This window comes from Sander lucioperca, chromosome 7 (assembly GCF_008315115.2).
Source record: "Sander lucioperca isolate FBNREF2018 chromosome 7, SLUC_FBN_1.2, whole genome shotgun sequence".
Classification (NCBI taxonomy): domain Eukaryota; kingdom Metazoa; phylum Chordata; class Actinopteri; order Perciformes; family Percidae; genus Sander; species Sander lucioperca.
Genome location: NC_050179.1, coordinates 26,457,667 through 26,473,617, shown reverse-complemented (window position 1 = coordinate 26,473,617; position 15,951 = coordinate 26,457,667). Strand labels below are relative to the sequence as shown.

Genomic DNA, 15,951 nt, shown 5'->3' with positions numbered 1-15,951 from the left:
AAACACACACCTGTTTCATCACTGCAATGGATGAAACAAAAAAAAAGTCTCATCGTTCACAACCCTTTATCCGATTTTAACACGTCTTGGTGGGTACGTTCAGGTCTTCATCCCATATGTCTCCATTGAGTTTCAGCAGGATTGCTGGAGAACAGCTTGAGTTATGGCCAATTCCCTGCTAAGATCAGCTAAGCTCTCTTAATTAATGGCCATCATGTTTTTTGAACAATTTTGCTCATTAGTAGAAAAGTGTACCTCAGCCTCACAAGGCTGTATTCCAATTCTGTTGTTGAAAGAAACAATATTAACAAAAGCCTATTCATATTACTGTTTTTCGGTTTTCTGTTTCATGGTGGACTTCTATGGTCCAAGAGGCTTTTTTGTTGAGCACATTGAGCCGGATTTGTGTGACAAATTTGAAGTAAAGTGGTTTTACGGTGTGAGGTGCATGGCTTTTCAAAGTTTTCACTTTTTTGGGCTGTGGTCCAAAATGTTTTGATTGCAGCAATGAGCTCCGATTTCATTTCAGATCAGGCGACCTACAGTATTAAATAGAAAAGTCAAATATTTGTTATTTAAACGTTATTTTCAATGTTAACATTCTTAATGTGTCCCAGTTTGTTTCAAGGGCCCTGTTTTAGAAAGCAGGTTTAACAAATAAAGTAGTCATTTTAACACAGTTAATGAAATGCTATTAAACTAAAAAAACATGTTCAGACTACATGCAGCTATTTAAAAAAAAACTTACTTTTAAACTACATTCTGCAGCTGCACCACGATACTGCTCACCTAGAAATATTAACATATAATATCCAGTATTAAAGGAATTGTCTATATTGTCTCTTGTATTGCAGGAAAATGTCAGTGTGACCAGTCACATCATGTGTGCAGAGTGCCGTGTTATGAACACAAAAAAGGACATGCAGAGGGTTTTTTATACGGCTTGTTACTTCTACCGACTCTTCAAGAGTCTATGTCAAATGTTATAAAAGGGGGCGTGGCTAGAATATCGCGTGCGACATGAGACATGCATTATGTTGCTTAATATCAAGCGTAGACCACATAAAGCACATTTCATGTAAATCGGATAATGTTTGTCACATGAGGCTAACTTCCTGTTGCCATTAGTAAGTGCTATGACTATAATTCCATGTTCCACCAAAACAAGTTCCTTCCAGGGACTATTTTGCAGAGCCGCTGTTGCTGCGTCCGGAGCTTAGCGCCGCCTATGACGATTGTGATTGGTTTAAAGAAATGCAAAGAACCCAGAACCTGTTTTCACCTATCCTAGAATATATCTGTGGTGTAGCCAGACCTTAGTCCACAGTACTGTGGAGGCCTGACAATGCATCTACCATGTCATTTTTTTGAATATTTATTTTGCAAGAATTTGCAGTTGTTATTTTTTAATTGTTTGTTGTTCACAGTACTGTTTGCAGTAAACATGTTGATGCACTGTGGGCTCAATTTTTGATGATTCAAAAATCTGGCTGATTGTTTGTGGAGGACAGTCTGAAGATGCATTGTAGTAGGTTTGATGTCAGTTGAGCAAAATATGTGGAAGGAGGTAGGTTTAATTAGTATAAACACAGATTGATGTTTTTAATAATTCATGACAGCTCAAAGCATGTGAACATTTTTGCTCACTTGGCCTTTGGCCTGAAAGTTACAAAGTGCTAGCATGTACGACTGATTGTGCCACCATTATGACTATAAGCCCACAAAGCCAGTTGAGCAAGGTTGGCATAGGACCAGACCTATGTGTAAAGTTTTGTTTCTTTTCATGCATTGAAAGGAAGATGTCCTGGTAGAAAGAAGAAGGAGAACTAGAGAAACTAGTTGGAATGCTTAAAAGCTGGCGCTATACTGGATTGCTGGCTTAAATGTGTAAGAAGAACTTGTCTAATTGGTATGAATGTCATTGAAAAGTTGACTAAAACCAATATTGTATGACAGTTGTGGAATATTGTAAGTATTTTTTAAAAGCTGATGCTAAACTGAATTGCCCGGTTTAATTTGGATGAAGAAGCAGCTGTGTGTGTAGGACGTACAGGTGATTTATTTAGGTTTTTGGAATTTTGGAATGTGAAAATGTCTAGAAAGTAGTTGCTATAAGCAGTGCCTACTTTAATCAAAATTCACAATCATTACCAAATTTAATGCATTAACTGACTCGTGACCTTAGATTGTGCGATCCCAATTCCGTCCGAATCCATGCAGCCAATTAGGATATATAAACCTTTTTTTCATTTGTGTCACCCCCTAGAGGAGAAGCACAACGTGCTTTAATGTGTAAGTTTAGTTACTACTCTGAACATGTGTCTCAAATATCACCATAATCATTAGTGGGCCAGAGGTACTCTAGGATTATCTGAATAACGACACAAGGTGCAGAGTACTATAGCATTTCAGTACATAATGTAACACTCCACACCAGGAACATACCAGGAATAACCTGGAACAAGATGAGCCTTGTAAATTGAGCATGCCATGAGATGTCCTTTCTCTCTGAAAGGAGGCCAGGAATTCGCAGATGCAAGCACAACGCGGATGGTCCAATCATAGCAGGGGAGGCTCAGGGGGCCAGTAGAGCTGGGGGGGCACTGACACATCAGACGTCATATAGCAGGTGGCAACCACTGTTACCCAATAAAAGCCTTCTTGTTTATAGCCATATTATAAATTATATCAACAGTCTGTTTTTCTTGATGCCTAATACCTTTCTGGTAGAGAGTGTGTTGTTGAGTGTACTTCACCAGTCAACTGAAAGACATGTCAGTAAGATTAACTGAATTACTTGAACTCTGCACTTCATTTAATCAACACTTTTCAGCACACAGGGCTCAATGCTAACTTTTTAAAGTGGTTGCCAGCTTGGCAACCAGGCATCAGCTTGAAATTGACAATATGGTTGCCATGTTTTAAACTGCCTATATTTTGAGCAATTCATTTCTTATGTAACTATACCACACATTTTAATAATGAAACAATGTGGGAATGGCTTGCAATATAATTTCCCATCCCTCTTAAATAGGGGTCACGGATTGAATCAATTTTTGGATCAGCACAAAAAAGGGGGGAATTTAAATGATTATTAAAAATGTAATAATAACTTTTAACAATAATTACTTCTTTCACCAGTAAATTGCTGTTAAAAGACAAAAACAGATGAGAAAAGGGTTTTTTACAATAACTTTGAGTGCACCACGAGGTTTACCAGTTTTAAGTAAATGCAACATTTAGTCCCGTCTGTTATGTTTTTCCGACAACAGCAGTGACCAAGTGCTAGTTTGTGTCTTTTAGCTCATAGCTTTAGCGGCAGGCGGTTGTACGTCCTGGTGTTGGAATCCTCTACAGTGAAATACAGTCACACTACACCGTTTAGCTGTCAGTATTTTAACGGTGTTTAATCGAGTTACTACTGTAGCTAATGGTAGGCTAACTTTACCTGCTGCCAAGTGTAATGCTTTATTAGTGTTTACTAGCGTGACATGCAGCGATGCTTCTGTTGCCTCTAACGCTGGTTGCGGAGCATCACAGAGCAGTGCAGACATTTAGGTGGCATCGTAATGAGGCACCGAAATCCGTGTTGCTATTCCATCTGGTAGATACCGCCATTAACGTGAACAGAAAATTGCGTTGCCTGTATCACAGCAAACGTGCATGTGTGGAAAGCGGTCGCACAAGAGCTGAAATGTTGTTTCACACACAAACGTAGTGTTTGGAGACAACCAAATAAAATATTGACTTCTTTTGAAATAAGATTTTCCAGTTTTGATTTGTTTTTATATATTAAAAAAAACACAAATATTGAACAGGTGGTTGCCAAAGGGGGCAACCAGAGGCCATGAAATGGTTGCCAATTGACTTAATCTGGTTGCCAAGGGCAACCGGGCAACCGTTACTGTTGAGCCCTGGCACAGGAACGTAATCAGGTCTTTTACGCATATAGAGAAATATGATTCATAATAATTATAGCAGTTGGTATGATGAACAGTGGCAATTATAGTAACAATAAAAATAATGGAACTATGACTAGAAATAATAGTTGTAGCAGTTCAGGGCGTAGCAGGGCATAGCAGGGCGTAGTAGGGTGTAGCAGGGCGTAGCAGGGCGCCGAGCAGGACCATCCCAATCCAAGGAAAACTGCAAGGGGAGAAAACATAAGAACTCCGGGGAATAAGCTACCCGGAGCTAAGTTAGCATTAAACATTACTGGGACTGAATGCACACAAATGGAAAGAGAGAGGAACTCAGTTTGTCAAATGTAGTCCCCCGGCAGTCTAGACCTATAACAGCATAACTAAGGCAAACCAGAGCCAGCTCTAACAGGGTTGGTTGATGAATTTGACGACTATGAGGAGAAGCAGAGAAGAGTAGGGGTGCCGTGTCTGTAGCGGAAAAGCCCGTTTTATTAAGCAACTGTAGGAAGGCATTTGGAAATGTCAACAGATGAGCGCATTAGCACACACGGGGCAACAAGCACATCAAGTGAAACAGGCCCATTGGCTACCTACATAATAAGCTGTTTTAAATGTAAAATGTTCAATGCCTTATCGCGCTGATGTGACAGAGCCCGAACCCAAACATCATTTCTAAATATCTGTCTGAACTCGGCCCGGCCCGTCGGGTCCCGTCGGGTTCGATCGGGTATCTATCCTCTAATGCCTTACTGTACATCGTGTGAATTCTTGTTCTCATCTGGCTGGAGTGGCCAGGAACTGTCCTCTACACAGCAACATAATGGAGGTGTGTACCTAAATCTTAGTCCAAATACAATATTGACTTTGCTCTATCTTCTTCCTTATTGCTCTCTCAGATTCAGTCTGAGAACTCGCTGGACGACCAAGTCAGACCAGAGGACGGTCTTTACTGACTCTCTTCATCTATATGTATGTGGTCTGGCTTCCCCCCACTGCACTCCAGACTTGGTTCAATTAGCCAGGACCTCTGGTGGAACAGGAGGCCAAAGTTGGGTCCAAAAACGACAAACCCTCGTTCTGAAACTACTAAAAAACTTTTGTCACAGCAACACCCTAACTGGACCAAAGGTAGAATATGAACTGATGGGAATTTAGACAAATAGATGTATAATTACCTTTTTACCCATTCTCTCCTCATTTTTACTCATTCTTTCCTTAAGTATCATTCCTTCTTACATCTTCCCAGATATTGGATCTTTGCCACTGTGTCCAGGAGAGCCAGGACAACCAACTAGCTAAGCAGGTTGTGGGTACGAGACCCACCCTGGAGCTGCGCAACATCACGCTATTACGTAATGATATTGATGCTCTGGCTTTTGTAGTTAACTCAGTAGGTGATAATGGCATTGGATTGGACTTTGGAGCATGCTCAATGGAGTTGGAGTGTTTAGATGTTCTGCCCAGTTGTCAGTTCATTCACTACCTCAGGTAAGTCCACACAAATACTCATACAAGCAAAACATAACATAAACATACATAACATCCCCACGCAAGCACGCAAGCTTGCGTGTACAAGCACACACACACACACACACACACACACACATACACACGCACTTGTCTAATTGCTTTTCATTAAAAAATCAAAATCTGCTCTACATTTCATATTATATTCCCCTTGGGTGATTTTCTCTTCCATTGGAGACCATTCAGTCATGTAAAGTATGCACAGTCAAAATGCTAGCACCTAGCATTTGGGCATATATGGCGAATAATTATTTTTGTCACCAAAGGCGTAGTGGGAAACTGCAGTTGTACATGGAAATGGTACAGTGAGGCGAATGGTGTTCAGCTGTCAAGAGTCTGAAATCTGTTTAGCTTATTAACAGTGAAGTAGCTCTGGAAAGAGCTACTGCTTTCCCTTCAACATTCCTCAGCTGATTGGCCATCTGTCCCGCATACTTTCAATCTGACTGAAGCTCTTTGTGTCCTGCTGTGTTCCTGTGGTTGACTATGGGTAGACATACAGTAGCCTGGACTCAAGTGCAAAAATATGGCAATGAGAACTTAAAGGAATATTTTATCAGACCAACTCACAGACACTGTGAACACTTACACATGTAACTTAACTCAAACATTATACAATGAACAGTAAAGCCAAAAGGAGACTAAAGCGAAACTGGCCAAGACATATACTGAGCTGCAAAAAATGCAATTTAAAAGGCCTATTTTTATTATCTTAACTTTATGTTTTTAACTGAAACTTAGATGAGAACAACAGTGGAGCTGTTCAAATTCTAAATCAGCCACTCCCAACGTTAGAAAGGAGGTGGAGTTGCTATTTTATTTAACAATGCTTTCCAGTGCAAGACCATTTCAATTCAGAAATATGCTTCTTTTGATTATGTGGCTCTTCAGTTCATTTCCTCCTGTCGAGCTTTGTTATTAAATATCTACGGCCACCAAAATATTCTGCAAATTTTTTCAATGACTTTGCTGAACTATGTTCAGCTGTATTGACTTTGACTGCATTCTTATCGTGAGTGCTTTCAACATCCATATTGGCAACCCCCAGGACAGCAGTGCTATCTAATTACCTTGCATTCTGGATAGCTTTGGGCTGACCCATCATGTGTCAGAGCCCACACACAAGAAGGGTCACACTCTTGACCTAGTAATAACTCAAGGTCTCACTATTTCTAGTGTTGTGGTTACTGATGTTGCCCTCTCCGACCACTCCTGTGTATTCTTTGAAGTAACAATCAGTGTCTGCACTAAGGTACAAACAATAATAATCACTAAGCGGTACATCACTGAAAACACCAGCAAACTGTTCCTGCTGTCTTGATATTCTTCCCACAAGCTTCTTGAAGAATGTTTTTAACTGCATGCCACCAGACCTCCTGGAAATAGTGAATAAAACTCTTCTCACAGGCTGCTTCCCCAAAACATTGGGGACAGACAGCAGTGTTTAAGCTATTTTAGAAAATGTAGACACCTAAAAAATTTGGAATTATAGGCCCATATCAAATCTCCCATTTCTGGGAAAATCATAGAATTGGCTGTTTTCAATCCACTCAGCACCTTCCTGGCACTAAATAACTGTTTTGATGTTTTCCAATCTGGATTTCCATCTTATCACAGCACTGAGACTGCTCTTATGGAAGTACTGAATGACATCTATTTAAATACAGACAATGGAAAAATCACTGTCTTAGTTCTGTTGGATCTCAGTGCTGCGTTTGATACAGTGCACCACAAGATACTGCTGGACAGACTAGAATACTGGGTCGGACTCACTGACACAGCCCTTAACTGGTTTGAATCCTATCTGCAGGATAGAGACTATTTTGTGTCAGTTGGCCCTTACAAATCTGAACTAACGACAATGTCATGTGGAGTTCCCCAAAATTCCATTCTTGGTCCAGCCCCCTTCAACATCTATATGCTCATGCTATATGCTATATGCTAGCTCACATTTCGACAACAGATCCTACCATAATTATGTGGATGACATGCAGATTTACATCACCATGAACCCACAGGATTATGATTATTAAGAATATTTTCAAACAGGGATTGAAACCCGGTCTTTGCATGTTATTTTAATCACAGTCTGTTTTAATAAAAGCGCATGTGACATCTCACATGCGGCTTTGAGCTTTCAACTGAACATTTAGCCCACTTTGTAGAAAATGCCGAGCTATATATCGTGTATCGCCACTTAGCTGAAAAATACAGAGATATTTTTTGTGCCATATTGCCCACCCCATGCTTTTGCATATTTATATCACCCAGGAGTAGGACAAGTATACTATCAACGGGAATGAAATTGTCTTTAGTGGCCCCTCTTAACCAATAATTGTACAATAAATGGAATTGCATCATTAATTATTCTTTGAACTATGTAGAAGTTCATAACCAGCAGATTAAATCTTCTTGTTAATTTTTCCCTGAGATTTTTCCTTTTGTGTGCTTAACACATTTGAAATATTTAAGGGGGGTCTTTGCATCTCATATTCCAATCCAACATAAAGGTTTCTTTCATTAATGTTTCATTTCACTATTTGTGTGCCTTCAGTTTTCGCAGCCGCAAGTATGGCGACAAGTTTGCTGAGAAGTTGTCCTCCATTCTGCCAAAATTCACAACGCTGAAAAAACTAGAGTAAGATTCAAATTTCTTCTTGTCTTCTTCCTACTCTATTTCCTTTCCACAGTCTCCACAGTTTTTTGAATCACTCTTTAATTCCTATCTAGCTTAGCAAAAGTGGAGTAGTTTCAAGGCAGGGTTGGTAAAGTTTAAAAAGCTAGCAAGATTTGAAAGTAGCATCTCCTCGGGGGCTCGGTCTAACCCCTCCCCGTGCCCTTGGGGCTCCGATCCACACACAGACGTGCGCGAGCACCACTGCGTCGCAGCTTCAGAGCAGGACGAAGAAAGGACCGACATTTTACTCAAGTAACCTCAGCTGTAGCAACTTTTGCTCAAATTTCTCCTCCATTCTCCAGTAGACCTACAGTAACTCCGGTGGCTTGTACACGGGAGGGGTAGAGTACGCGCAGCAGAGCAAGGAGGCATTTCATTGGGTCTTTCTAAGCGGACCGCGAGGCAGTGATTGGTAGGCATTTCAACAGGATTACAGTAGCAACAGATGACAGATCTTTTTCACTCCTTTTTCAGAGCCCATAAGCTATTTATTGCTGTCGGGTATAAAGACCATTTCAAACATTATATACAAAAGTGTATATTGGAAATCGCTACCAACCCTGCCTTCTCCAGAGTGTACTCACAGATCAATGTAATTCCCTTTGAAATACTGCAAGGAATGCACCAGAATGAAGTGGAAGCAATCAAACACCCCAACAACGGTGATTGGCTGATTTTGTCTTTGTCTTCCCAAGGTTTTGTGGCGCCAGTCTGACTACCACAGGAGCAGCTAGTTTGGCCTCTGCTCTACAGAACTGTCCAAACATCACAGAAATCAAGTATGTTTTCTACGACATAATTTCACTGCTACAGCAAATAACATGTCCTCTGACAGCTTCATTGGTGTTCCTCAGTTCTTTGGAAATGTGGGAACAGATTGTTGTGTTTCTGTCTAAATGGTGTTGCTGACTCCTGATACCTAATATAATGGTGAAATATTTTGGGTGCAGGTTCCAAACTTTAACACCACACTTTTATTTTTGTGTTGCAGTCTGAGTGACAACAATCTGAAAGACCAAGGAATCAAACACATAGCTGATATTTTTACCAAACAACCAAGACTGGTCCTGGTAAGGTAAGTACATACTTCCAATTAGCTGCTATTTTTAAAATCCCCACAATTTTCAGATTTTGCTGATTTTTAACTAATTCCGTGCATAAAAGTTCAGTGTTTTTGCCTGTTCACCTTGCAGGCTGGGTCAAAACAACAGCTCTCTGGAAGCAGTGGACTATCTCATTGGGAAAATGTCTTCATGTTTGAACATCCAGCACCTTAATGCAGAGTATGACCACACCCTGGCACACATACAGTGTCAACTTGTTATGTTTGCATTATTTAAAGCAACACTATGTAACTTTTAGCTGCAGCTGTAGTTCCAATGAGACAACCTGTAGGGGGACTGAAGCGGGAAAAGTTACATAGTGTTGCTTTAACACCCTACAGTACATCCACACAGGCTCTCCATTATGGGATCTATGCATGTTTTGGGTCATTTTCCACTCACTATCACACTTTCAACATGCAATGGCAATATATTGTTGCTGTCAGCATTTCTGCAGCCAGCATATCTTCTCAGTCACATGTAAAATTGAGTTTTAGAAACTTACTTTAGAGACCTCAAAGGAATTAAGTAAAAGGAGATCACAAAGTAAACTTGTTATATAACTGTTATACAGTATCGATTTTTGTTTTTGCAGTGGGAAGAAGGAATTGACCGTAACTTTCTTCCAAAACTCTGATTTGAACCGGTGAGTTTAATGGATGGACATGATGAGTAACTACAAACCAGTAATTCAATGTCAATGAATAATATCCTTATCAAATGAATACTGCACATACTGAAATTATGTTATGTTTTCCCCTCTGCAGCCATGTAACTAAATCTGAACCAACAATCAGGTAAGGCATTAGATGATAACACTCTTATCAAATGTTGACCACTTTCCAGATCTTTACTAACATAGCCGGTTTCCTTGAAGTTTCCTCCTTTAAACAAGGCGCTTGTACCTTGACCTTTTTTTTTAACAACTTAATCTGATTGTGTGACACTACTGCCTGACAGCAGCTATTTAAGTTTAATTCATGTGCCGAATTTGATACAATTATGGTTTTAATCTTGCGCTACAATTTGTTTTCCAGCTTGTTAAACCAGACATGGAGCAAGCCTAAGATGCAAAAACTTGCAAAGTCACTGGCACGTTGCACCGCCTTGTCGGTCCTGGAGTAAGTAACCCTAAATACACCTCCTTTTAAAATTTAGGATGCCCCCAATGATACATGAACATACCAAAACAGAATAATGCAGTACTAAATACAATAACAATAGCCATTTATTGACTTATTGTGTAATCCTGGCTTAGCTATCTTCTCTCTAGCTATCAAAATATAGTAAGTGTAAAAAAACTAAGTGTAAGTAGTTGGTAGAAGTTATTTTTTATGTTAGCCATCACCTGTCCTTTTGCTATCAGAACTTAGTTCTGACATTTTGCATATTTTCATCAGACAGTCGGCACTATAGTTTGGCACTGCTGGTCAGAGTGGAAATTCTGTCTGTGTATCAGATTGTGTGTGTGTGTGTGTGTGTGTGTGTGTGTGATCTTTTGCGCTGTTTATATTTTCTGCTCCCCCAGTTTATGTTGGCAGCTACCTATGTCGTGCCCTTTTTTGTCTCTGACATTATTTTAACATCATCAACATTCTTGTCTATCAGTCTGTCCAGTAACTGTTTAGGCAACACAGGATTGAAGAAACTGTTGGACATCCTGCCTTGTCTTAGTAACATCCAGGAAATAAAGTAAGACTCACACACACAATGACAATAAAAGATACATACAAAACAATTAAAAAACATCAGAAACTTTACTGGTGAAAGCAAACCCCCATATAAGCTCTTTTTTTATGATATGCATTTTGATAATTTTTTTTATTGAGGAAGTGTTTTGAAAAAGAAGGATGAGACTCTGTGTTGTGTTACACCGAGCTGATATAATATTGGTTATCTGGCAAAAGCATGACTGTTATTTTCTCACCAAACAGGCTCCAAACAAAATGAGTCAGCGCTGGCAGCTACTGTGTTTGCCCTGGGGCATTACTCGTTATAAATGGCTTGTTTAGAGCTAAATAAAGTCCTTCCCCTTGGCTCATGGTTTTTGTGTGTGTTTTTCAGCGCCAGTAACAATGGGATTGGCACGGAAGGAGTGGTAATGCTGGCTGGTGCATTGTGTTCCCATAACAACTTAACACAAATTCACATCAGGTATTCTTTGTTGTACTGTTTAGGCTTTTAATGATTTTATTAGAGCAGCAACAGAGTGAGCACATGTTTCACCAACGTGGCGAGCTGCCAGTTAGAACTGCAACAGCTGCTTAAGAGCTCATTTGTGTCTGTTTATAAAGTACAAGTATAAATGCCATAGACATTGGCATATAGATCAATTGATTGGGGAGACAGTGGTCTTGTTAACTATATACTGTTGTTAACATGTCCATATTGTTAATCGTATAGTGTTCTGTTGGTTTTACAGCCTTGGAGAAATAGAGCAGGTGATTCTGAAGTTCAGCCCTGACGAAAGGTAGAAAAGCTGCATCTGTGAAATCCTCCACACATCTGGATACCTCTGTCTGCATTTTAATGTGTCAACTAATGAGCTCATTCTATGCTATTTTTGTAGGGATGACAAACAGCAGCTAAAGATGTTCAGGTACAGTAAGCCGATAAAGAGTTTAAAGGAGAGGCAAACCGTTGACAGTCATTACTTACTTACAACTTACTACTTACTTACTACATACAAAGAAACCATCCTCTTTAATGCTGCAGGATAAACAACAGCAGCCTCATGCCATCGGACACAACCCAAATCTGTGGACGATTGATCCAGTGTCGCTCCCATTTTGAATTAGAGTAAGTTTGATTGTTTTGATTGTATATCCACATGTTATTATTTCATAATTTTGACCGAACAGGTAGACGGTAATATACTTTTATGTTGTGTCAGTTTGTCTCACAGCTCATTGCCAGACGAGGCTATTGAGAATCTGGTGAAGGTCCTGCCGAAGATGGCATCACTGCAGAGACTCAAGTAAGACGTACACACACGCATGAATTATTGAGTGTGGACAATTACAATTACAGCGGAGCAGTCGTTGGCAGGAAGATTCTTGTTCTCAGGCTCCCTCCAACAAGGCTATTACAAAATGTATAAAATAAAAACACAGTAAAAGAGGAGAATCCAAGAAATAAAAGAAGAAAATATCTGCTTTAGCGCAGAAGTTAAAAAATAAGAATAAAATAGAATATATATACAGTATATTAAATATAATATAATAGAACACAATACAATATTGTGGTAGATGCAAATAATAATAATAATAATAATAATAATAAATGATTTTATATAGCACCTTTAAAAACTGAATTTACGAAGTGCTTTGGCAGACAAAGCAAGGCAAACGCAGGATATCCAGAGGTCAATAAAACAGACAGCTTAACTGTGGGGCCAAAAAATGAAAAGCCTCATCTCCTCAGACAGGTCGTTCCAAAGCCGAGGCCCCCTGATGGCACAGTCACCTTTAGATTCAAGCCTTGACTTTGGAACCCAGCCAAGGATCTAAGGCTGCGAACTGGCTCATATGGGGTCAACATCTCTACAACATCTAGACCCAGACAAGCTTTAAAAGTGATCAGTAACATCTTACAATCACCTCTAAAATGAGCAGGGAGCCAATGGAGCCAAGCCAGGATTGGGGTGATGTTATGTCCTCTGTTAAAGCAACACTAGAGAACTTTTCCCGCTTCGGTCCCCCTACAGGTTGGAAGCGGAATTGTCCATTACATTACATTATGCAAGTTTGCCAGATCAGGTAGCGCAAGCTGTAGTTACAATGAGACAACCTGTAGGGGGACAGAAGCGGGAAAAGTTCTCTAGTGTTGCTTTAAAAGCAGTGAGAAGCCGAGCTGCTGCATTGTGAACCAGTTGTAGGCGAGAGAGGGACCTTTGGTTGATGACAGAAAGGAGAGCATGATGAAAACATGAATGACTTTTTCCAGGTCGGGAGTGTGAAAGCATGGGTTTGATTCTGGAGATGGTAATACATACATGATGGTAAAATATACATGTAAACTGCAGTGTGTGCAGGTATAAACAGATAGTAGGAATCGTTTAAGGTAAAGTGTCCCAGTGCGGTGTGAGTAAAGTGTCGTAGTTATGAGCTCAAGAGTTCAGCAGTCTTATTGCAATTACACAGATCATAGAAATATACACAAAGATGCTAAAAAAAACATGTATGTATGAATATTTCAAATTGTACTGATATGCAAGTAAGTAGCGAAGTAAGTAAGTAAAGTTTATTTGTTATAGCCCTTTCTGTATCACAGACAGAGTCACAAAGTGCTTCACAGGCAAAATAAATACATACATTAAAACAGATCAATAGTCATAGAAAGCACAATAAATCGCAGTAAAACACAAAAGCATAAATACTAAAAGATTCAGTCAGCAATGTGGCTAAGTGAACGCCTGACTAAAAAGAGGCGTCTTTAGCCGTTTATTTTTAAAGATTTCAACAGATGCAGTCACATGTGACAAAGCGTTCCACAGTCTAGGAGCGATTGTTTCAAAAGCTCTGTCACCTTTTGTTATCAGCTTAGTACGAGGAACAGCCAGTAAGCCCTGATCTGAGGACCTCAAAGATCTGCTGACAACATAAGGGTGCAGCAGATCACTAATGTAAGCCGGTGCCAGACCATTGATGGCTCTGTAGGAAATTACAAAAATCTTGAAGAAACTGGATCCTGAATTGAACCTGTAGCCAGTGCAAAGAGGCCAGGAAAGGGGTAATGTGACATGACCTCCCAGACCTTGTCAGCAACCTAGCAGCAGCATTTTGGACCAATTGTAAACGATCTACAGACGATTTAGTGAGGCAAGTAAAAAGAGAATCACAGTAATCCAAACGCGAAGAAACAAAGGCATGTATAATCATTTCTAACTCAGCGTAGGATACAACACGTCTGAGTTTTGCATGTGTGTGTGTTATTAAGATAGATTTAGAAACATATATAGATGGCATTGTCCAGAAATGAGTCCTGTTGTGCAAATGTTATTTTATAGATATAGGTAGCATACACACAGAGATGAGTCCAGAAATAAATAGGTACAACAATTATATTGATGTGGAAATCTGCTGCAGTGAGTACAAAACCAAGCAAAGTGCCACCTCACCAGTGTGACATGGCAAACATCATGTGGTATTTTAACAGAGCATGAGTCGTTAATGATACCAAGGTATTTCATTACAAGGTTCATTTTTTTTTTTTTTTCTTCATTGGTTCATTTTTCAGCACCGGAGGTTGCCGCTTGTTTTGAACCCAGCATATATTTGTTGTAATATTATCAATTACCACTTTCTCATTTAGCATGAATCAACCCTATCCTCTTCCTCTCCAGTGTCAGCCACAGCATCACATCCACAGCTGGAGCCCTGATGTTGGTCAGATGTTTGACTGTCAGTCAGCGAGTCAAATCAGTGGAGATCACGTAGGATTTTTTTAATGCTCTTTTCTGTATCCAGGCAGTGTGTTCATTGGCTACACTTAATATGAGTAATTATATTTAATACAGTATGCCCCTGAAATAACTTTAAATACTGCTTCTAACTCTTCTTCAGGCCTCAGATTGAATCCTTCATTCATTTTGACAGTGTGAAAGTCGAACAAGCCAGCTGCAGGTTTGTGATTTTTTTTTTTTTGTCTACTGGTATAAGTACAAATACTTGGTGGGTGTTTGCTTTTCAGACTGCTCAGTCTGTCACTTATCCAAGCATTCATTGCACATACTGTACACTATATCAAATCTAACTACTTCTGGTTTCTCTTTAAGTCTGACTGCCATTGTATGTGGTTCAGTATAAAAAATAAAACTTGGCCAGCACTGTTAAAATTTGTGTCTACCATAACTGAAGATGGAACTTGGCAGCAAATTTACAATTTCTCAAACTGTGAATTAGTTGAGAACATTTTCCCTCTTTTTATTTTTTATTTTATTCCCTTTTAATTTTAGTGTTAAAACACAAAAAAATGCTAAAACTGAAAAAATATACAACTTTTCAGAGCAGCACACATAATGTCAACCACTGTGAGTCACCAAAAAGAAGAAAATGATAAAAGAAAAACTGGAAGTAATTGATTATCGCGGTCAGTTTGAAGTACATGTGCTATGAGAGCTGTTTACTCTGCATTTTGTGTGACTTTATTTTTCTTCTCAAGTACGTTTTTAGCAAAAATAAAAGTGTGAACACATCATAACTGTCTGTGACTTCCTATCTAATGTGTTATTGGTCTGTCTCTTTCTGTCTGACTGACTGTGTGTGCTCACAGGTTAACTCATTGTAGCCTGAACGGTGAAAACTTGGAAAGGCTGCTCGAGATCCTACAGCAGGGTCCCCAACTGTCTGACCTGGAGTATGAGCCACAAACAAACCCAGTCTTCTTACTTATACATTATTAGCGAACACCCATATACTGTACATACTAACCTGGGACCAGTACTTATTAACACAATATTGGTATGGATGCTGAGTTATTCTTTCTTTTGACTGCAGTTTATCAAGCAACCAACTGGAAGATGAAGGAGTGAAGCGTTTTCTGGATTCTCTACACAAGCTCAACATCACCAGCTATGTGAAGTAAGATTTTAACAGTGATGTTTACCATTTTCAGTTCTATATTAATTTGTACCTGCCTTATAAAACAAAAATAACAGTGATTTAATGGAGGGCTTGTTAAAAATAGAAAAGACGAGAATTTTAGTTAATCACGGTTACCA

General features: G+C 39.4%; 1 protein-coding gene across 2 annotated transcripts in view; it reads left to right on the top strand.

The window, feature by feature from the left end:
- nlrc5 (NLR family, CARD domain containing 5) overlaps positions 1-15,951 on the top strand; it is a 51,113-nt gene that overhangs the window by 22,814 nt on the left and 12,348 nt on the right. For both annotated transcript variants that reach the window (XM_031294832.2, XM_031294831.2), the window contains exons 11-29: positions 4,820-5,051; positions 5,170-5,411; positions 8,005-8,088; positions 8,823-8,906; positions 9,119-9,202; positions 9,321-9,410; positions 9,826-9,876; positions 9,998-10,027; positions 10,268-10,351; positions 10,839-10,922; positions 11,295-11,384; positions 11,653-11,700; positions 11,800-11,829; positions 11,946-12,029; positions 12,124-12,207; positions 14,575-14,664; positions 14,795-14,854; positions 15,504-15,587; positions 15,728-15,811. In XM_031294832.2, the coding sequence (XP_031150692.1) occupies positions 4,820-5,051; positions 5,170-5,411; positions 8,005-8,088; positions 8,823-8,906; positions 9,119-9,202; positions 9,321-9,410; positions 9,826-9,876; positions 9,998-10,027; positions 10,268-10,351; positions 10,839-10,922; positions 11,295-11,384; positions 11,653-11,700; positions 11,800-11,829; positions 11,946-12,029; positions 12,124-12,207; positions 14,575-14,664; positions 14,795-14,854; positions 15,504-15,587; positions 15,728-15,811 (1,719 nt within the window). The remainder of the gene's footprint in view (positions 1-4,819; positions 5,052-5,169; positions 5,412-8,004; positions 8,089-8,822; positions 8,907-9,118; positions 9,203-9,320; positions 9,411-9,825; positions 9,877-9,997; positions 10,028-10,267; positions 10,352-10,838; positions 10,923-11,294; positions 11,385-11,652; positions 11,701-11,799; positions 11,830-11,945; positions 12,030-12,123; positions 12,208-14,574; positions 14,665-14,794; positions 14,855-15,503; positions 15,588-15,727; positions 15,812-15,951) is intronic.